General features: G+C 41.4%; 3 protein-coding genes across 11 annotated transcripts in view; 2 read left to right on the top strand and 1 right to left on the bottom strand.

Moving 5' to 3' along the window:
- Positions 1 to 22: 22 nt before the first annotated feature.
- On the bottom strand, positions 23 to 10158 carry sgce (sarcoglycan, epsilon). 4 transcript variants are annotated; one of them, XM_079653255.1, is made up of 13 exons: positions 9875 to 10158; positions 8842 to 8949; positions 5564 to 5686; positions 5148 to 5305; positions 4609 to 4681; positions 3611 to 3809; positions 2895 to 3057; positions 2603 to 2817; positions 2112 to 2138; positions 1496 to 1684; positions 1052 to 1095; positions 523 to 560; positions 23 to 405 (listed from the first exon to the last, which is right to left on the bottom strand). In XM_079653255.1, the coding sequence occupies exons 1-13, from the start codon at positions 9921 to 9923 to the stop codon at positions 355 to 357; spliced, it is 1437 nt and encodes a 478-aa protein (XP_079509381.1). In that variant the 5' UTR covers positions 9924 to 10158; the 3' UTR covers positions 23 to 354. The 4 variants fall into 4 exon arrangements, with proteins under 4 accessions (XP_079509381.1, XP_079509383.1, XP_079509382.1 ...); XM_079653257.1 differs by lacking the exon at positions 523 to 560 and having other exon boundaries at positions 9875 to 10155; XM_079653256.1 differs by lacking the exon at positions 2112 to 2138 and having other exon boundaries at positions 9875 to 10154.
- The window catches only part of ppp1r9a (protein phosphatase 1, regulatory subunit 9A), a 57396-nt gene continuing 40217 nt past the window's right edge, over positions 5693 to 22871 (top strand). For 2 of the 6 annotated variants that reach the window (XM_079653228.1, XM_079653224.1), the window contains exons 1-2: positions 5693 to 8526; positions 14642 to 16167. In XM_079653228.1, the coding sequence (XP_079509354.1) occupies positions 14782 to 16167 (1386 nt within the window). In that variant the 5' untranslated portion in view covers positions 5693 to 8526; positions 14642 to 14781. Of the gene's footprint in view, positions 8527 to 8955; positions 9590 to 12984; positions 13370 to 14641; positions 16168 to 22871 lie in introns of those variants that run through there. The other 4 variants (XM_079653227.1, XM_079653223.1, XM_079653225.1 and 1 more) reach the window with 3 other exon arrangements.
- dync1i1a (dynein cytoplasmic 1 intermediate chain 1a) overlaps positions 21432 to 22871 on the top strand; it is a 94570-nt gene continuing 93130 nt past the window's right edge. Inside the window, 1 exon segment of the mRNA XM_079653254.1 lies at positions 21432 to 21435. The gene's annotated coding sequence lies outside the window, so the exon portion shown is untranslated.

The raw sequence follows: 22871 nt of genomic DNA, 5'->3' as shown, positions 1-22871 counted from the left end.
AGATGAAACCAGAAAAGACAAATGATTTCAAAGGATTTATTGTTATCATGTGACACATGATACATATTTATAACACATGACAACTAAAGCATTTCTATGTAAAACTCCCTTTTCCTTTGAGAGGTCCATTGTGCAAAGCAAGTTCTAATTAAACATAGTCTTAACATTTACAAATACATTATTTCAAAATATTAAAATGTACTTCAGAAATCGCTACGCTATTTTGATCTGTCACACCCACTCCTCAAAGTCTAAGTGCATTTGGACAATAAAGACACTTCTGGGGCATGCAGATTGGCACAAATGTTAGAAAAAAACAAAGATATGTATATGAAATCAAACACTGTTGTCTGGTCACAAATTCAGTGCTTCGGCCACCTTTCTCTCCTCAGGAATACCATTTACCTGGAAAGAATACAGATTGGCTTTATAACACTTTATTGGCTAACGAACAGTCACGTTTATTTAAAGAAAGCTGTTAGTCTTTTTAAGCAGAAGAGAAGAACAGACTGCAGCACCTACCTCCAGCCTTCGAAATGTTGACATGACATAATTATCTCCTTTGTTAGCAGTGAACAGAGAGAGCAGCAGGTTAGTGAGAGGTCTGTCATGCAGCTGAACACCGTGCACACAGGAGGGCGCTCACACTCCAAATGTTCAGATTTCTCAGCGCCACGACCCAAGAGGAAAAGCTCTCAAGCCTGATTTCTTACGGAGCCGTAGTAAAATGATTTGCTCTTAATAATCCATATCTAAATGAATAAAGTCTGGATGCTTGTATTTTAACACGGATGCAGGCGAGAGATAGTCTAAGGTCAGGCTGATAAGAGAAACAGCCAAGTAACCACAAACTCTAAAGACTGCATTTATATTATTCTCTGTATGGTGTCACCTTATCCAATGTAAAAGATGTCAGAACACCCAAATGTAAACTAGTTAAACGCTTGTTCTGAATGATTAGTTATTTATTATTATGAACTATTAAATATTACCACAGCATGTTACAGATGGAGTGAGGCATATTTCTTTCTCTACAAAGGTTGTTACTCACCTGATGGCCGTTGCTGTGGTATCGTAATCTGGTTTTGCAGATTCCTGAAATTATAACAACAACATTGTGATCAACAGACAGACATTCCCATACAGCACAAGAGCCTTTAGTATCAGGTGCTGTATTTATATTAGCACATTCTTCAAGCCCATTAGGAAATATCATGGGACAGCTTGAACCTCTTAAGCTCTAGTCGTGTTTTCTAAAGGCCTGCTGCAGCTTTAGCTGTAAACAAGGCACTGTGAGAGGCACAGAAAACAAGATTAGACAATAATGATATTGTTTTTACTTAAATATTCCCCCTATATAACGACTTGTAGAACTAGCCATCCATCTGCGTGACTGCTAATAAGCGCAGGTGCATGTGTGCATAGTTTATTCATTCACATGCTGAAACCACGCGTGCATTTCCCTCCAGACAAACCAAATCCTCCTTTAACTCACGTCTGCGTCTGCATGAGGGGCATGCTGGTGGTCTCATAGTTGTCGGGGTGGAGGGGCGGCACCACCTCGCCGCTCACTGGGTTGAACACGGGCAGGGTGGAGAGGGGCCAGGAGATCTCCCGGTTCTTAGACATGCTCCGCAGCTCCTTGGAGGACTTCTGGATGGAGTTGTGGTGAACCAGCTGGATGCTGGAGAGGGGAGAGGCAATGGAGTTTACATGTGTTGTAGCTTGTGTTGTTGGTGTCATCTGAAACCCATTTAAAGTATATTGATATGCAATCAATTTGAATCTGCTATGGGGAGCGCTGCACTCAACTCATGCATGCGCAACAGCAATACAACCTCCCTTACCTCCTACCTTCTCTGACCTCAAAATATGTTCTTAGTCTTCAAGATGTAGGTTTTTTTCAAGCTATAGTTACTGAATTACTATTCATTTGGAGCAGCCCGTTGGATGAATGGATGTCAACACACAGATGAGCACATGAATGGTCATGAGGAAGCGTTCAATGACAACATAGATGACAAAGCTGCAAACCAAAGAGAGATAGAGGGGGGGACAGAAACAGATCCAAAATCAAAAAAAGAAAAACACAGGAGACTTAAAACACTTACTCTGGTGTTTGCATGTTTCTTTTTTCCCTAGAAACAAAACAAAATGGATGAATTAAATACTAATATTGATAGTTAAAGAGACATCTACACACAAGTGAATGGACGCTTGGGTAAAGAAAGAGTGGAAATGGTGATGGGGGCGTGGAACATTGAGGGGGAACGTCTCTCCCGGCCTGTAAATGATGGAGAATGATGACAGCATTTATCGTGGATGAATGGCTATCGATGTCATGGCTCTGCTTCAAAACATCAAGATGTACATGATGGAAATAACAAAAAGCTGCGACAGATATTCATGGAGAACTTAATAGAAAGTGATGGTTATGACAAGCTGCAATTCTAGTCCAGATTATTGCTTTTATCTAAATGTCCTACTATATGCATCCTGTTTTTCCATTTGATTATCCTATAGCTCTTTTGAACAGTTTCTGTGCTTTCCCCAAATGTTTGTCGGAGTGTCTGGTGCATAAAAGAAGACCAAGCACACTTACAACCCTTCCCGACGGCAGCACATAGTGTAGCCGAGGATGAAGAGGAGGACTACTGCCACGGCGGAGGGAACAGCCAGCGTGATAAGGAAGTCTGAAAAGTAGTTCCGGCTCATCAGAGTCTCAGAGGGGGGGTCGTACAACCCAAATTCAGGCAGGATCCCGTTGCCCGGCTCGGGACGGGTTATATATACCGGGAATACCCTGTTGATGTCAACCTGAAGAAATAAGGTGAAGTTAATTCAGCATTTCCCTCGGGCCTCCTTAAATTCAGGGAAATCTGTCCAATCCTCACCAGAGAGATCTTACACCAGTCAATGTCAAACTGAGCTCTGAACTTCTTGTCACAGCTGATGGAGGGCTCCATCTCCTGACTGCAGCGCTGCTGGTTGTGGGGGCTCTCCACCTCCCGCAGGCAGGATGAGAAGGCCACATCAGCACCAACCATCACGTACACTCTGGGGAGGAGACAGGGAAATACAAAGCGTGAGAAGAGAAGATGGAGTGTCGTTTTACATTATTATGCTGGCTTGATATGTAGTCAAATAATTTCTCCTCCACTGAGCGCTCTTATAAATGCTTTCATCTTCTTAAACCGTCAGCATGAATTTTTGTTGCACAACTTACGGCAATTCATGTTGGCTATTCCCCTCTGAACACACACTGACAGTATCTGTCAGCGCTGATGGCAAGTGTACTCATCTAATTCACAGAGAACTGTGGATCCCCAGGGCCGCAATTAAATAAAACACAAGTATGTTTTGAGTGGGCGGAAAATATAACAAATATGTTTGATCGAGAGATGTGAAGAGGTGGAGAAACCTAATGCTTACTGTATGTAATCAAGAGGTATTATACCTAAAAGCACTAATCCTGCACTTTTACAATAAAAACGTAAAAGTGCTATAAAATCAGCCTTGAAAGAAAATCGTATTTAGCCGTTCCTGCATCAGCTTTATTCCAGTATTAAAAACTTGAATACATGTCCAGCCAGACCCTAAAAACCCTCACCCTTCCTTGAGGTTGTTGATGGGCAGGGGCACGCGGCCCCCTCGGTCTAGTGCCGAGGTGATGTTGATGGCGTTGAGGCGGTCAGGCTGCCAGATGTTCTTCACCGCTCCCAGAAAGTCCCCCAGCACCTCACTGGCCAGCATCTCCTCCACGTTCATGTTTTTGATGTAAAACTCCGCCTGGTAGGGCAGGGGGTACTCTGTGCATAGAGATGAAGAAGAAGAAGAAGAAGAAGAAGAAGAAGAAGAAGAAGAGAGTCTCAGAGAAAAGGGTGATTAAGGTGAATGGTAGTGAGACGACGGAGAGAGAAGACAGGAGGGCAACAAGAGAGGTGTTCTGCTGACTAAGACATCATAAATACTTAATGACTGCTGCTTAGATGAGACGAATTTCACCCGCAGACGCTGGTGTGTCTGCTACGCTGTGCATACGATTTGGCTTCCGCCTGGGGCCAGATGGCACATGGCATCACAGAAAAGGAGGAGTGATCTCACGTTAGCGGCGCGAACATCTGCTTAGCGTTCAACCAATTCAGATCATATTGTGTACTGCATGTAGCGCGACCGGTCAACCAGCCGTGGTGCAACAAAACAGATGTTGGGTGCAGAAACGGCTGTTGACTATAGCCGTACCGTAATGACAATTGTTAATGTTGCACCATAGCAGGACTGTGTGTTTAAAGAATCCACAATATATAATACTGGTTCATTATAACCAACTTATGGTTATTTATATATTTAGATTTCAAATATTCTTGCCACAAGGTCTAAGGCAGACTTAGGGAATTGTACTGTTTCTATGGAACACATGAGTTGATCAATACTATATGTTGTTTTTCTTTAAAAATGATTGATTAGTTCTTGTTGACAAAAGTAATCAAAGGCCACATTTTCTCCTCTGGGAAGATTCTAGCACTGATTGTGCCCTGAGGATTTAATCAGAGGAGTTGCACAGTCTGGTCTGTGTTTGCTCTAAGCCCCCCTGCTGGCGCCTCTTACCTTCTGTGCCCATGATGTTTATGACCAAGTTGTGCCGTGCCGTCTCGAAAGTGCGTCGGTTGTAGGCTGTAATCTGCGACACACAGGGGTGAACGTTTAAGCCCAGATCAGTGCAGCTTATATGGCAGCCGCCCTGTGGACGAAGCTGAGCTAGAGACCCTATGCAGGCTCTGTACCCAACTGAGACCCTCGTATAGAGGCACATGTGCCACTAGGAACGCTAAGCCTTTTGGGAAAATCATTTCTACAGTAGCTTATGGGGGACAAAGAAAGCATAAGAAAATAAAGGAATTTATGTTAAAGACTCAAAGCGCAACATTGCACTGTTCTACTGCTAAATCGGCCGCGCTTAGTCAAAATAAATTCAATTTGTTACTACTCAATTACCTTTATGTTTGTGCCTTGACTACAAATGTGTGATACTGTCTTACATTTCAAAGTCAAATTCTTCAAATGTTATGCTTTCGAGATGTGAAAACAGAAACACAAATCCCTCCATCTTTCCTCTTTTTCACTTTGAAAGAGCTCCACCGTCCCACCTCTATGACGGAGGGTACACCGGCGTGCTCTGCCGTCGGGGAGCCGTACAGAACCCCATCGCTGTGCTGCGTGCGCTGGATGTAGCGCAGCCAGCCCGGCCTGTCGGGGTAGCCCTTCAGGTTGGTGTTGAAAGTGATCGGGTCACTGTTGGCATCACCTGAAGGCAGAGCAGTTTAATGAGGGGTGACCCAGGGCTCTGTTGTGGGTCACCGGCAATTCAGTAATGTACATTTAGACCCATTAGCTGAAATCCGGTTGCCAGAGTAAGCATTTTCTACTCGTAAAATGTGATGAATGGACAGCACAGTGCTGCATTCATACACTGCCAACAATTAGACTGTACAAATGTTTTAGTCATTAAGATGTTTAAAAGTGTCAAAACTATTAATCTGTGTAGAATGTGATGGTGTTTTACCTGCTTTTGGGTAGGGAGGAAACTCTCCTTTAAAATACTCTCTCTCCAGAACGTGGACGAACAGCACTCCTGCAGACGGGTAGACGTTACGGTCTGCATGCGATCTCGACAAGATGCTGACCACTGAAATGTAGATTTCAAAATAGAAAGGTAATTAGCTTCGGAAAGAAGAACGTTTACTTTTTTCTGTGTTTAGTTCATCGTGAATGATCTGCGAGAAGCACTAATTAGAAAAGAAGTGTAGGCGTTAATAGAAGTGAAAACAGTCGAAGCTAATATTTGGGCTACTAGCACCTGCCAAACCACTTCACACTTTGAGAAGCGATTCTGCTCAATGATAGATTCGTCTTCTTTTCTTGCCTTGCTTCTGCATTGTCTTTTACGTAAATGCATCCACTTTACACAGGGATGTACAGAAACAGCCAAGTGTGAAGGGTGTAAACCCAAATTATTAGGTGCTGGAAAGACTATGATTTTGTACAAATTGCTAAACCAGAACAATAAATCTCAGGGCCAAAGAGGTACTGTGAGAAAAAGCAGCAGTAATGAGAGTCATTCAAAATGAACGGAGTTGTTTTTATGCCCGCCTCCCACTCTGTCTCCATTATGCTCTCTGTTCAGCCCCACTCTATTTCAAGCACTAACATTTAGTCTTTATTCGTGAAGGGCATCTCTAGTAAAATGGCAGCCCCTTTACAATATGTACACAATGTAAGACTGGAGGTTATTTGAAAAGCCCTCACTTTCTTTTTGCATCTTTCCCTTTTATTTTGAATACTTGCTTTTTTTAACCACCAAGCAGCGTTTTTGTGCAGCATTTCTTTCTTCTCATTTTTATTCCCCCCTTTCTTTCCCTCAGTGGGTGGGCACTCCATTTTTTAATCACCATGGGAGATTGAGTGTACGAGGAAAAAGAGAAGAAAGAATGAGTAGACAAAATGGCAAGAGGAGGGGAGGAAATATGGAGATCTGTGCTACAGTATGAATTGCAAGCGAAGTGAAAGAGAATTTGAACTTTGCTCGCCTGCAGACATATAACTCCAGTCACATAAAGCAAATGCAAGAAGAGATGGGAAAGCTATGCGTGCCTTCCCACAGAAAAATATTGTAGATTTATCTCCTGCTTCATCTTCTGAATTAGCATCAAACCACCATATTCTACATAACTGTCATCAGCACCCTCGCATAAAGTAGGGCCTCTTCTGTGAGCCCTCTCCTTCTACAGAGGTGGATTTCGAAGGAGAGTCTCGTCTGAACAGAGTAATAGAGCAGGATTTACATCTTAATCCGTCTCCATGAAAGAGGAAGTCAGTATGTGATCTTTGGTTGTTAAGCGTTATCTATTACCAGGGTGCACAAAGGGGTTATAAAAGATTAGTTGACACAGTAAGCTGCAGATTATTAAGGAAGTCCAGATCTACAAGGCCAAATTGCCTAACTGCAATCTAAGAGCACAGATAAACTGAAGTTATAAAAAAGTCCTGTGTGTACTGTATGTTGAACTGTGCTACATCTGTGTGGCTTCAAACAGAGAATATGAACTTCTAACATCTATCTGATATCCCAGAGGGCTCCGTCACAGTAAGATACAATCAATAGCATTTAGAGGCCAATAAATGCGGTGTTACTTAGAGAAACCTGAGGTTATAAAACCCGCCACACCTCTTTCTAAAACCAGATTGAGCGAACCACTTGAGCATGACTAATCCAGACCATATCTCCCTGCTACTCCTGCACACGTGGCATTAGGATCTAGTTTATTCAAAGACCAAGTTAAAACGTCATTCAGTGTCAGCCCACCACTACGTCCTCTGCGGTGACTTAAGTCGATCCCACTCTCGGAGCACACGCTCGGATTCTGTCACCCGGCGCATTGGGCCTCATCAATTCTTCCCCGCACAAAGGACCAGTCACACACTCCCAGTCAAGGTCAAATACCAGCTATTCTGTTCTGCTCAGCGACCAACTGGACGCGGTGTAAACATGTGTGGCACGTCCACAGATGAGGCATACAACAGAGCCCAGATGGTCTGGTCTCACCTAATGGTCTCAGGAATAGGAAATGAGCTATGGGATTTGAAATGTGTTTTGGCCTATCAATATTAAAGCTCCGATTGAACAACAAGCGTTTAGGTCTAACACAAGCCGGCAGCCCAGTGTTAGCCAGTCTCACTTACAGGATCCTATTGGACTGTGGTTTACCATCAGCTACAACTGCAGTATTTACCATCCATTAAGATCACTAACTAAGCTACACTGAGGCTCTGCTAATAGCATCAGATCTGCTTAATTGTAGTGGGCTGACGTTGTGCCAAGCCTTCTCGAGATAAAGGACTACATCACTCCTAGTAAACATAATACATTACTCATTAAAGGTTAATACTGGACTCTCCACTGAAGACTAACCTGTTAGCTCTCGATGCAGAACAAACTACATATGGCATGTAAGTAATGTCTATACATTGCACATCATTCTGATAAACTGACTACTAACAATTTCACTTATTAGTAGATAACTGCCTTGTGGGGAGGAGTAGACCAGGTTTTTTTTTCTTTTCTGGGCTGACCTTGGACCGGCTGACGTCCCAGGAGTGACGCCTTAGTTACGAACACCATTGGCAGCATAAGGCAATAAACCATCATTGTCCTTTTAATGGCTTTAGCAAACTGAGGACTCAAGCTAGCCGAGGAAGTGGCAAAGAAGGGATGTCCTTTAGTTTTGTTGAATCAGCTTCATATTCACACGTTGTCTTGGTCAGGAGGTGTTTAGCAGGAGAGCACATACAACAAGGATTGCTACTGTTTGGACCAGTTTTGGTTTTCTGCACATTATGACTTTGAACTTTGTTCTTAACACAGACCTGGAAGTGAAAGTAGTCTGTGTCACAACAAGCAGAAGGATGTTGCTTAGGACTAGGGTCGACATGTAACAGCCAGTTTAACCTTCTAGCGCTCTATAAAAGGTAAGCAAATCACTGACTTTTCCAAAAAGCGTAAATGAGTTAATTACTAGTATCAGGTTAAATAGAAGATATACTTTACCTTTGTCTCAAAGTTAATGATTCAGGGTCAACTCTACTTTTAGCGAAGACAAGGTTTAGACATTTTAATTCAGTAAAGTGTTACAGCAAAAGTGGGCCAAGTCTGTGGGACAGCAGACAACTGAAAACAAGAATGCCAGTATTATTTGGAAACCAGTTGAGCATGTCACTGTGTTATGACGGGGGAGGGGACAGCGGGTCAACACGTGAAGTGCACCACTGCACACACCCACTCACCATCTCTGTCCAGGGCTGTTCTCTGCTTCAAGCCCATGGATAGCTCCTTATGGGCATTTCTCTCTTGAAAAGTGTCATGTTTGACATCATAGGCATGCACAATGAAAACTATTGGATCAATGAATAAAAGCATGAATGGTACAAGTTTGTATACACATTATGTTTGTTGCCAGTTTATTAAGTACAACAGCCTTGCTACAAAATGAGTATTATAGTCAGCTATAAAGGTAGTACTCAGAAACCAAAAGCTTCTAAAATGGGAGGATATGGTGCTTTTCTTTGTGAAATGAAAGTAAAAATAAAAGTAAAGTAGGGTCAAAGAACATCAAAATATTACCTGATGATTAAATCATTTGTTAGTTGTACCACAAGATAAAATGATACATAATTAATAATAAATAAGTGTAATCCTTTTTTATCTGTTGTTTTGTAATAGCAGGCTGATTTTGTAATTGTAAATGGACGTTAAATTATGGTATGAATCGATTTGACAATATTAATGACTCTACCATTATAAACTTCATAAAGGTTATAGTTTTTGCAAGGCTGTTGTATTAAAGTGGATTAGTTTAATTGTACATAACAAACTACTAACTCAGGTCATTGCCTACAATAAATGTGTATTCCCAGGTGATTATGGGTAATTTAAAATGTTAATCTAGCATAGCTACCTAATTAGGCATTCATATGACACCTGGTCGTCTATGAACACAGGCCTGCACCAAGGGAAACAGGCTATCTCTCAAAGGTAATTACAGCTGAATAAAACACAACACAGCGTGTGACGTTATACAAATCCTCTACTTCAAAGCACATTTTTGCACAGTATATTGTGTCGGAACTCCAGCTGTATAACGGTACAGCTGTCTGCTGTTAGCCATTTTTTATGTCTCCTCCTCTGCCTCTTGGAAAAAATGAGCACAGTAGCTAAACAGGGGCATGCTAACTAGCTAGCTAACTAGAATGGATACCGCATCAAAGGCAAAACGACTGAAAATCCCCGGATATTTCCAAGTTTTTAATCGATACGTACCCGAACCAAGCCATACCGCGACAGCTGCAGCGGACATGGTGCCTACCATCTTCGTTAATCTTACATGAAAAAGGATGTTTTATCTAATCGCCACTGGGTTTGACAACCATAATAATAAGCATCCTGCAGCATTCCTTCCTCCGCCTCCTTCCTTCTCGGGAAACAGAGAGGCTCCTCATTGGCTCAACATCTGGATGGAAAAAGATGGTTGTCTCGTAAAGTAAAATAAGCAAAACCACGATGTGAGTCAGAACATGAGCGACACACGCCTGTAGTAGATGTTTCTGTGGATGTTACCCAAGTAACATACTGAATTGTACTGTGTCTTCCTTTTATATAAGTAGTGGCTGAGGAATGGCTGCTTTTCAGTGGTGTAAAGTAGGCTAACTAGCCTAAGTACATTTAATCAAGCACTGTACTTAAGGACAATTTTGAGAGACTTGTAGTTTCCATTTTTTGCTACTTTCTACTTCCACCCCTCTACAATTCTGCACCTTTACCTGCTTTGATAACACTTAAATGCATCAATATTTATAATCAAAACATACGATAGTATTCTGAAATGTGCATAATGAGTAGGCTACTTCTACTTTTGTACTTTAATTATATTTTGATTCAAATACTTTTTAACTTTTTAACTTGGTAAATACAGGACTTTTACTTGCAACAGAGCATTCCTACAATCTAGTATTTCTACGTTTACTGAAAGATCTGAGTACTCCCACCTTTGTCTTGGACAACATATATTTGTAATTTCATGTAGTCGTAATGTAATTTCCTGAAAGCTTATTTCTTAATTGTTAGCTGAATTCAGTCATTTGGGAAGCTTCTCCAAATGCTGGTTTATTTATCGTTTTGGATGATTTCTTGATAAGGCCGCTAAAATTTGGATCAGGAGTTGTCAAACGTTCTTACTCACATGCACAAACATGCACCGTCACCTCAGCAGAGCATGACCCCCTAAGCCCAGCTGTTGGATGCAGAGACATGTTGGAGAAATCTTCCCCAATCTCTCCAGACCGTCCAGACCCCCTGCAGAGACAGTCTTAGCAGACAGATGGTCATGTTTTTGGCCCCTTGGCTCCAAGTCAGGCCCGCTAAAGGGCTGTGGGACCCTTAATTCACCCCTCATGCCCCCTCGATGTCATCTATTAGTACGAGACTCAGAGAGCACATTAATCATGCAGAAAAGGACCCAAATTCTGGCAAACATCCTGAAAGAAGAGAAGATGGACCTTATTAATCCCTCGACGGGGAAATTCAGTTTCCACTCTGACGTACACACACATGTGTTTTTATACATGTCATACAGTACACACTTGTAAGAACATGTATACATATACAAATACAGACACATTACAAATACTGACACAGTTATATGCACACATGCAGTTGAGAGGTCAGAGCAGAGCACTTCAGTGAGCAGTTAGGTGCCTTGCTCAAGGGCACTTCGGCAGTGGCCCAGGAGGTGAACTGGCCCCTCTCCAGTACCAGTCCACACTTCATATCTTTTTGGTCCGATCGGGGACGTGAACCGGCAACCCTTCGGTCCAAAGTCCAATCCCCTACAGACTGAACCACTCCTTCCCCCACAGTGGCTGTTATTTAATAAATTCATGTTTGGCTCTAGATTCATGGCTTCCTCTCTGGTGATAAACATGATGATAACCATCCTCCATGCTCTGCAGTGCGAGGCTGTTATGTTCTCTCACCCTCCCTTTTATCCCCTTAAGATTATTTTTAGGTTGCTTAGCAACATCTTCACAGACGTCTTTGCCGATTGGACTGGGTATGAACGTATCACAACAATCACTGTAAGTCAATAACTGCATTAAGATGTAATGAAGACTAGCATTTACCACTAGGCAAAGACGGCAACATGTATCCACCATCTGAAGTGAATTACCGTGTACTGATATGGATTGATTTTTGCTCCAATTATGTTTCAGAATATTCTTCAGTACTACATTTTCAATTTAAAATGTTACTTTCCTGATTTATTTTTCTTTCTTTTTTTGCTGAAAAGCAAGATGCAATATGCCTGCTCTCCCCCATGAAAGGGGCTGTGGCTAAACAGGGACAAACTGTAGCTCGTAAGTCTTTTTTTGTAGTGTAGCAGATATATAAACCCAATGACACTCTTTCATATTATATTTGACTCTCTAAATTCAAGATGTTGGGACGGAAAATTGAAGGGTCATAAGTACAAGTGAAAAACAGTTGCCTACTGCAAATATGCAGTGTTCATCGAGTTTATTATGGATTACAAGTATTACATAAAAATGTTAATCGCATATTTTGGCAGATTATTTGACTCCACATGTTTATAAATAAGATTTATTTTAAGGGATTTGAGAAGGCAACAAAAAAGTCACAAATATGTCAACTGAATCGCACTTTGATCGAAAAATGTAATTTTTAATTTTACTTGTCATGTGTTGTTTCAAAAATATGCAAGAATGCAGCATTCTTAATAAAATATAATCAATTATATAACTTAGTGCTGAAAAATCACACATTTGGTTGTTGACAAAGCTTTCTTTATTATAAGGATTTCTCCATAGACTGTATAAAGGATTTATCACATGAATTCAGTCTCGTGCTTATGGCGGTTTCTGTTGACTCTTGTGCTACCAAGCTAGACTTCTTAAGCTCTGATGATCTTCATTAAAAGACTGCTAAAATATTAATGCAAACAGCTTCATTACAGGAAAGAGACTGCACACTTTAGAACCCAAAGCATCTTCTGATATATCTTTGAGATTTAGTTTTGTGTGTTCAGTAGCCAACTTTAATATGCATTGGCTTTCATTTAATTACATGTGGATGGAATTAGCATTATTTTAAAAATAACTTTAGCTGGCTCGACCCCCCTTTAAACTCCTATAGGCCCCCGGGTGGTCCACATTTTGAAACACCATCATTTGAACACCAATGGTCCATGACCCCATGTACCCCACCCAAACCCCACTGATGAACAGTGAGGCAGCATGAAGAGTAAAGTTACAGTGTTGCTGTGTGCTGGTATTTATGCAGACTGCAGCTCACTGTAACCCCCTCCGCGCGGCAGATTATCGGACCAAACCATTGCAGCAGTTCAGGTTTAAGCACCTGTCACATGAGGCTTTACCTTTGCAAATCACCGTCTACCGTAGAGCTACGTATGTTTACTTTTCTACACTGCAGGCGTCCATCGGACCAGCCCCTGCAGCCCCTGGCACAGTGCAGCTCTCCGTGAGACGAGCTGCCAAATCTCATCGCCACCCCTACAGAGCAACTGGCAGCATCGCCCACTGCCTGCAATGGCGTTGTAGCGGCTGTAGTGTGTCCAAACCTTTCTGTAGTGGCAAATCCATATCGGACAATTTACGAGCGTGGGAGAGATATGTTTTTGTCGAAAGGTTTTGCAACAACAGCATCCATCTTCCCAACGAGTTTAGCCTCTGGATTACAGTTTGTTTGTATCAAGCGTCAAACGAAGCCGGAGCCATGGATGTAAGTCTGACTCTTTTGTTTTTGTAACATTGAAGCACCACCGCTGTGGTTTGCGGTTAACAGTTAACTTAGTGTTTTTGTAATCACAGAGAAGGGTTAGGCATTAGTATTTTTACCCATGCATACATGCACAGGGGGGGGGGGGGGGGGGGAATGTGCATCGATACATGTTTAACTGTCAGAAACCTGAGCTGTCATGTTGTGCGCGGTGTGGATGATGAGCGGCTGGCTGTTTGTCTGATCCCTCTGACACAATGTTAAAGCCTCGATTCCATCTTTCATCTCTAACTTTATTTATCTCCGTGCGATATACTCCAGCACAGGATGTTACTCAAGTTTAAATGGTTGTTTATTGCACAGGGATTTTACATAGTGTAATCGTTGACCAGCAAGGGTCCAGCAATGTGGATAATGAATATTGAACCGGGACATTAAAGCTTCAGTCACTGCTGCTGCATTCATACCATTCAGCACTGCTGAGATTAATGGATACTCTGTGTCCCGGATGATCTTTTGTGCCACATTTTTATCATCCTCTTTATGGTATGCATTTTCAAACATGATTAAAGATTTAGTAGCTGTAGGTATATAATATTTAACTACTATACTAGCCCACTACCAATGCAATAATATTGTAATGATGGGTGAACTGCAAATCTCTCAGTTCATGAAATGTTTTATTTTTTTACCAATCAACACACTTATGTTGCATTCAACAGCATTTTCTCGTTGCAGTAAAGGTTTAAACTACCATGCGATGTTTTTGTGTGAGGGATGGCATTTAGCAAGAAGCAGCATAATGTCAGTGATGGTCTAGAGAGCTGTGGGATATATCAGCGTAAAAGGGTCACAGCTTACTATGGAAAACAGAGGGATTGGGAGAGAGAAAGAGAGAAGGAGCAAACAACAATATGTCCTGCAGCATAGCACCAGTTTAAACATGAAGTGCTCAAACACTGAGGTCTACAGTACTTATTGATTTGAGAAGGTAAACAGTGCAGCATTTCTGAAAAGACAACATAATCAGAGGGCTTTTAGAGTCTCGTAGTATTTCATAACTAGTCCACTTCTACTAAGAGCTTTTATAAATCAAACCCATCAGCCCTCTGCCTCCCATGTTTCTAAATAGTGTTATTGATGTCATGTGAAAATTATCTCTTTTAAGCTTTGTAATCATAATTTTGATGAAAACTTTAAGTGTATTTGCCATTACTGTGTGGATGTTTAAAATGTATCTTTTTATCTTTATAACTTCTCTTTTTATCCCTGCAGGTCTGAATGGGCCTAAATACGATAATATCAAGTGGATCTGATTAGGCTGCACAGCGGTAGTTCAAATTAGACTCCTCACTTCCAGATTGTAATGAGGCCACGGCGATGCTGACACCCCCTCTGAATCCAAAGACATCATCATGCTGAAGACGGAGGCCTCGGGGGAAAGGACCTGCCTCCGGAGTGCCTCCCCCCACCGAAATGCCTACCGAGCTGAGTTTCAGGCACTCAAGAAGTCCTTCGATCAGCCTCGGGTAGAAAGAAACTCCAAGCCCAAAGACCAAGAACGGGTGAAACAGCCAAGGGGCCGGCAGTATGGCGGCCATGTCAGTCGCATTAAGGACATGTTCATGCAAATGGCCACAGATGTACCAGCCAAGGCTAGTGATGATTTATCACCTCAAAAGATGGTCAAGCCCACCAACTTCATCAACAAGGCCGATGGATCAGTCATAAAACTCCAGCATTCCTTATCAGCTGACAAGGTTGGAGTTTCTGGAGCCAAGTTCTCCGAAACCAGGAAGCTGTTTGAGCAGCAGTCACGGGACCAGTCCCAATCCCCAGTCTTTGCATCCGGGCGTGATAAACGAGGTTCCCATGAGCACCTGGATGACTGGCGAGGTTCCAGGTCTAATCGAGGCAGCACAGACTCCTTGGACTCACTTTGCTCCAGAACAGAGGTGTCCTCGCCAACTGTCAGTCAACTGAGTGCTGTTTTTGAAAATGCTGACCAACACAACCATGGTTCGCACCACAAAGGAGTCAGCAAACGGGCCCTCTACTCGCCAGACAATTTCAACCGCCATGGAGGTGATGTCAGTGAAGATGATTCAAGACAATCTCCAGTACATGGAAGCTACCGGAGCAGGACAGGGGGAAAGTTTCCTTCATCCCTGTCCGCTGATGACATCCTGAGCCCCAGTCCTGCAACAGGGACTTCAGTGCTGAAACCAGAACCACATGAGGAAAAAGTCCAGGACAAAGCAGACAAGTCTGAGACTACAAACGGAGGCAGACAGCGTCTTTCAGGGGTCACCACCAATGGAAGCCAGGTCAATGGTTCATGCGAAGAAGAGGAGACACCTTTAGAAAAAATCAAATATACTGATGACATCGGGGAGTCCAACACTTCAAAACCTACAGACAATGCCGTGATTACTGAAAAAGGTTCTGAAGATGCTTCCCCTGAGCCATTGCCAGCCCCAAATACAGCTGCTGGGGAAAGCCAGGAGGATGGGGAGGGTTCAAGAGAAGAAAAACCCTCTGAATCTCCCAAGGACCAGGTGGAAGACCCCGATGAGGAATACGTTGGGAATGAGCGGGTGATTTTTAACGCAGACGGGGATGCCTGTTACCAGGGCTGGGGGGAAAGCTGCACTGATCCTGAGGACGACCTCTACGGAGACGATGAGGATATTGTCTACGACCCGGGATGTGATCTGACGGAGATTCCCGGTCTACCACATGAAAACAAAGACGACATCCCTCAGAAGAGGAAGATTGGTTTCAGCACTGCCCCCATTATAGTAAGTTGGTACTGAACAAAACTCTTGTGGAAGCCCTACTTGTGTGAATACACTGAACACAATCCAGCATAAAAGCCCTTTTGCAGCTCTTATCAAAAGTAGGTTAAAACAACAAAGAGCTTATATTGTATTCAGAGCTTCATTTTTATGGGCTTGTATTTATAGTTACCGTTGAACTACTCATTGTGGTTGGCTTTGTGTTTCCACATAATGTTTATGAGGTTATATGATCATGATAAAATTGTGTGACATCAGTAATCTTTATCCTCATAAGTCGTTATGTAATAGTTTAATTTCCCGTTTCCTTTCTTTTAATACGGTATCTGGTATTGAAGATAAAATGGCAAATTGTTATAGCTGTTTTGTGATGCAGAGCTTGAGGGTCAAAGCATCGCCTTCGGGGGAAATAGACGTGCTCATGAGTTGAACATCTGTGCATGTGTTAGTCATGCTGGTCCTGCACCCATGGTTTTTACACGTGATACTGTGTTTGTTTTTCTCAAACAGTCCCAACTCATTTATCCAGCTTTATTCTGTACATTTCACTGGAAGGTTTTAAATGAATCTCTCAAATGTACGCAGAATATAGTCCTAGTGTCTGCACGTTTGTGTTGACCATGTAACCTTGCTGTGTCCGTTATGCTCAGTGATAGCAGTAGATTAATCACAAGAGATTACATGCATTTCTACCAAGCATCCCACAGGGATTTAAAATGGTCTGTGAAAGTCATAATTACACTACAATAAGGTTTTACTTGTGAAAAAGAAGAAATTGTATCCGGTGGAAATACAGCCATAGTGCCCAGTTCCCCTATTATTTGCTTTTCCTGGTCAGTTGTTTTTATTATTAAAATTAGCTTCACTTTAGTTATTATTGCATCATCTGAAAATCGTTGTTTTATACTGTTTTCTGAGCTGATTTGGACACAATGCAGCCAGTGTTTTTAGATTGGGAAAATAGATTTGGAAGATTATGGGAATATTTTTCAGTCTTTATCCCCAAGCATTTAGAATCAATAAGCTTAACATTTCCAGTAGTAAACAACATGCTTTTGTTTGCCCTTTTCCTTTTCATCACATTTTCTGTCAGTGAAATCTATTTTTATCTTTTAAGATTGTTAGCCTGTTGACATAAAAGCAATATGTGTGCAAGTGTGTCAGGACATGTAAAATTTGAGGGCATAACATTTTACATGATCATTGATAGAGTGATATTTGTTAGAGAGATTTGAGTTAACACAAAAAAAATCCTATTAACATGCTGTAATGGACCAGAACAATTAGCCCAGTGATTGTGAGGAGAAAACATCTCTGCAGTGTGTGTCCTTTTGCATATTTCTTTTCCCTCCCTCTAAGGTCTCACTGCAACTGCATGAAAACACACTCAATTAAAAGTAAACACTTTCACAAGGATATTTGTTCTAGGGCTGGGCTATGTGGAGAAGATCAAAAGCACAATCTTTCTGATCAAATACCCCAATATCAATTTGCAACGATATTATCGGCATAACTTTTGGTGCTTTCAACAAATATTTACAAAAGTATTCAGTAATGTGGGTATATTGGCTAGATGGGAAAAGCGGAACATTTAACAACAGAACCGTTGGGCAAGCTCTGAAAAATGACATAATTGTACTATAAGCAGCCACTAAACCAACAAAAGACACTTACAATATATATAATAAGACAGTATGCATCAAAAATATTGATTACTTATTGTCTATTCCTAATTTGTTTTGAATTATCTTGGTTCATAGAATCCAATATAATATAAATTCATGTTTTTTTTATTATATTTAGCAAATAACAATAATACAAGATCAGTGTTTGATCATTAGAAAAATGGCTTTTCTTATGATCAATTTATATTTTCATCATTCAGTGAAAGTGTCAGAACGAACAGCTTGTTGTCCCATTTCGGTCTACCAGGCGGGGGAAATGCTCCTCTGTTGTTGTCTGTCATTCAAGGCTTCTGTTTTGTATGAGAAGGGCAGACGCTTGTTCATCATATGGAATATTCAAGAGATGCCCTGCCCCCCTTTCACAGATGCACACGCACAATTAGACATGGACCCCTCCCACTGCTCCATCATACGCCCCCCTCCTCTCAGCACACGAGGAACAATCAGGGTTCTGTCTTTTGTTCGTCTATATAGTGAAAGAGACAAAGCTATTTTCTCAGCCCTCGGCCTCACACGAGTCCAGCTTGACCCCCGTGGGAGGAGACAGAGAAAAACTAGAAAAAAACTGCCGTGTTATTATCTAATACCTCATGTTCCCTCCCCTTCAAGGCATATTTCTTGTTGTTGCTCTTTAAGCAGATAAATAATCTCAACATGTCAGCTTTTAGAGCTTCATTAATTTTGGAATTATCATCATGGCGGTACAGCAAGAACATGACACACAAACAACTTTTAGTTACATTTTGTAAACATGCACACTGACTTAGATTTAGAAGACAAATAAAATGTTAATGTGTTGACTTCAAACCAAATTGAGGTTATTAATCTAGTGTTTAGTCATGCTAGCTGCATGTGTCTCTTGATGGCAAAATCATGCTAATGTCTGGCGGTCCACCACATAATATGTCTCAACAACGATTGTAATTGTTTTGTTCTTAAGAGGATGAATCCTACTCACTGTTGATCCTTTGGCATAGCGACACCATGAAGCTGATGTTTATTTTTGGCTTTAAGTTATACTTTGTATAGATTGCTATGACATTTAGTTTAGATATGTATACCAGACCAAAGATGAACTGAACAGCTCAATCTCTAGGCTAGTTTATATTATTGCTAACATGCTAAACTAAGATGGTAAACATGATCATCATTATACATTACAATATTGTCATTGTTAGCATGTTAGCAGTTAGCTCAATGTTCTGCTGTGCCTGCAGTATTTTTATTGACTCACTCCGCAACCTTGGGTGTATACTCTTGTAAATACACATACCAGATATTTCCAAATGTTTTATATTAATGATTCCTACCACATCCTTTAACTGAGCTGTAACATCCTAACTGACCCAGTGAGAAGTTTGAGCTTTGAGCTGCCTGAGGCAAAGGCAGCCTGCTCTCCCTAAAGGCATTGACCTACAGAATGGAATCAGATCCCATGTTCATTCAAGCAACCGGTTTTATCCCTGACATCAGAAACTCTTCCTTTGGTTCTTCAGTCTGGGGCACATATATCGATGTATTGGAGTAGATTCAACCTTCTATCCCATGCTGTAAAATCATTTTATAAGCAGCTGACTTTAAGAACACAATGTTTGATCTGAAGATATGTCACACATCTGAATTCAGTTCACCTGTGTGGTTGTCTCAAATAAAAAAAAATCTCTTCAGATCACAAAATAATCCCAAAAGCTTCTCGCCATCCTACACTTGTTGCAGATTTCTTTGCATGCAGTGCGTTTCCTTTCACTCTTTGTTGAACTGCACTCCACGAGTTTGACAGAAGAAAAAGTCTTCTCCCTCTGGAAGCCGTCTGTTTTGTCTGTCTCTTCTTGTTTTCCTCTCCTCTGTACGTGATTCACATTTAAATCATCTTTCTTGCCTTTAGTGCCTTAAAAGCAACTGCATTTTTATCAGTGAGGACACTGTGATATCTTCATGGAGTTAAGCAGATGTGATGAGCGGAGCACCAGTTCACAGGTCACTGAAGTACCTGTGTTATCAGCCCCTCCACTTAGCATGCTGTTACTGTATCAAAGAGACTGGCGTTTTGTCCATTAGATTCTACTGCTGCAGCGCTGAGGAGCATGGATCTGAGCTCAGAGATCAAAATGATAGATTTGTGTCGCTTGCCTTTTCTGCAGCAAAGATTTTGAAAAGGTTGTTTCTCTGCGATATGACGTCTATGTCTTTTTTTGTAGAGTATCTTTTAAGAGTACCTTGAAGGTCAGTTAGATAACTAATTTTCCTCAGATGATGGGCGAGGAACAAAACGGTACCACAGTCAGAAGGTAATTGCCACTTTCGTGTTGTGGATATATTGCTGAACAGGCCTGCAGGGTACAGAACAATTGGCATCTTGGATGGAGCCTTTTTATTAAGTTGTTTATTAAATATCTTATTCGAATGTCAATCATATGAGCACAGAGACATGTTTGTGTCCACAGGACCATTGTCTTATAATCTCCAAATGGCTATATGCTATTTGCCGTTCTAAAAGGCAGCTATTTATTAATATTGTTTCATATTAGAATATTTATTTAAATTAGAATAGAAATATTATTTCAAATTTATTCGCAGTGATTACTTTACTCTGCCCCAGCCTGGCACTGTCTTCTGTCCTCCTCATGCTTGCAGATTAGATCCTGCTACTATTACTTTGTTAGACAACCTTCACACAATTCATTGTATACTTTTTTTTTTTATTTGCTGCAGTACATCAAACCAATTCAGAGTGTCATCTTATACTTTGCTGGAGCATGAAAGAACATAAAGACAAAGTCGCTAATGGCTAAAAACTGAGAGAATGCCAACTAGCTCAGTCCCGGTTTTGAATATTTCGAAGCTCATTTCACTGCCCCTAGTACAGCACATCACCACAAAGACCCTGTCCTCTGACATACATACAACCACAGTAAACATCTGTGTGATTTGAACATCATCTATCTGGAGCATCCCCTAATAGGCCTACAGTCTTGTGCTTCACAAGCTCAAATGAGATGGCTCCAGGCCAGGTACTTTGTGACCGTGTTTTTGATGGAAAGGATTACTCTACTTAAGAGCAGTCTGTCTCTCTGGATGATGGTGTATGTGTAACAGCATTGCTTAAATGTTGGAACTAATACTGACATGGATTTTGGCAATGTCATTTGTAAATAGTATTTAAGGCCTGCAGCAGCATCGCTCAAGCTAAGCCACCTCAAATATAGTCTCTAGTGTTGCAGTGATTTTCAGCTAAAAACAGAAATCTTCTCAATGACTGGGTTTACAAAAACACACCTCATAATGCTGATTAACTGAAGCGAAATGGTATTTTATCAATAACCAATACAGAGCTTTTTCAATCTGAACAACTCTTAATTACTACATTCTTTAGCACTCAATTTGTTTCTCTTCTGCCCTGCATTCTGTTGTTTTCCCTCTATGAGCTGAATGAAGCTGGCTGTCAGCTTCCTAATTATGCAACCTGGAGCTGGGCATAATGGGAGAGAGCAGGCTTTTCTTGGGAGAGAGTCCTGACACTTTGCTGCACAAGCGATATAAAAGCTGACATTTTGGTTAGAACAGCATAAACAGCAGCTGAGCTCGGTCCGAACGACAGTCGGTTATTTTGGTTAAGCTTCTTTTGGGGAGGCTAAATCGAAAGTCTTGACTTACAACTAGACCCTTTAAAAATCATGTTGTGGTGGAGACACTTGACTTTGGGCTTTGTGTTTTATTATACTGATATTTAGGCTAAAAGGCAGAATACACAATTCAACATTTCACTTAGGCATCATCTATTTAAATTAACCCCAAACTGTCAGGAAATGCTCTGTTTTTGTTTAATAGTCCAACTATGGATGGAAACGCACATCAACATGACTCCGAAGATGTTTCTTCTCTGACAGGTACAACTACTCCAAACTCCTGTGCTGGGTGTGTGTGCGTATTCAGCCGAGCCACTCCATTATTAATGCTGTGGTGTTTTTGTTTGCTTGTTTCGGTGCCACCTGATCCTCCCTGGGGGATGCATTTGTAATGATGCAGGAAAGGCGAGACGGGCCTTGTGGTTTATGAGGCGGGTCAGTTTCCACACAGTGGACACTGGACTGTGTCCGACTTCCACCTACCAAATCTGGACCCTGGCAAATGGTGTCATCAGCATTTTTTCTCTGCAGTAAAAAACTCACAATGTTCTCAGAGTTTGCTAATGTGGTGCTGACTGAGAATGACTCAGACGGCTGCACTTTTGCCGTGTCATGCTTGTAGTGAGTCAGGAACATCATTAAGGTGACTGTCTAAATGTGAACGGATTCAGATGCTGAAATACCAACTGATTTCTGTGTCGAAATAACAGCAACTGTAAATACTTTCTCACATTAATTGAGATTGTGCCAAAAGCAAATTATTCCCAATCACACAAAGCGGTTATTATTCCTTGCAGAAATATGAATACTGACTGTGAGGCTAAACTTTGCCAAGTCATTGTTGAAGCATAATGAAGCACTTAGCAAAACAAGTGGGCATTAGAGCATTAATACAGTAACAAGCAACATGTTGTTGTTGTTGTGTTTCCTCTGATCCCAGCCTCCCACTCACTGTATATGACCAAGACATACAATAAAGTAGGACATTGTCTACAGCCATTCACTTGTAGTTGTTTACTATGCTCTTCCCCCTGTTTAAAACCGGCCCCTCGCTCTCCCTCCCTCCCTCCCTCCCTCTCTGTGTCTTTCTGTAGTTAGCCACTGGCTTGATTTGTTGGAGGGAGTCATGGCACCCTGTGGTATTGTGCCATAAAGACCGAACTGAACTGCATTTGTTGAAGGGGCAAAACAATCTGGCCATTTGAACAGCTGCTGAAAAAATATTATAATTATATTTTGTACAAGTGCTTCTTATACAAATGTGCCCACTTGTATAACTGTGTATGTCTACTCTGTATGCAGAAGATACTGCAGTTAAAAAAAGAACTGCTGACTAGTTAGATTTCGGCACACAATCCCGACATGTCAAAAGTCACTGTCACTTCCTCAGATGAGG

This window comes from Notothenia rossii, assembly GCF_949606895.1.
Source record: "Notothenia rossii genome assembly, chromosome: 10".
Taxonomy (NCBI): domain Eukaryota; kingdom Metazoa; phylum Chordata; class Actinopteri; order Perciformes; family Nototheniidae; genus Notothenia; species Notothenia rossii.
This window is presented reverse-complemented; position numbering and strand designations above follow the sequence as displayed.

Bases quoted from the DNA above. Each gene is read 5' to 3' on its own strand.
- sgce (XM_079653255.1), bottom strand. From the start codon at position 9,923: ATGGTAGGCACCATGTCCGCTGCAGCTGTCGCGGTATGGCTTGGTTCG. The intron at 5,306-5,563 runs GTAAAACACCAT...CTCTGCCTTCAG, and splicing joins TCCTCCCTACCCAAAAGCAG to GTGATGCCAACAGTGACCCG. The intron at 1,096-1,495 runs GTGAGTTAAAGG...TTATAATTTCAG, and splicing joins CCCCTCATGCAGACGCAGAC to GAATCTGCAAAACCAGATTA.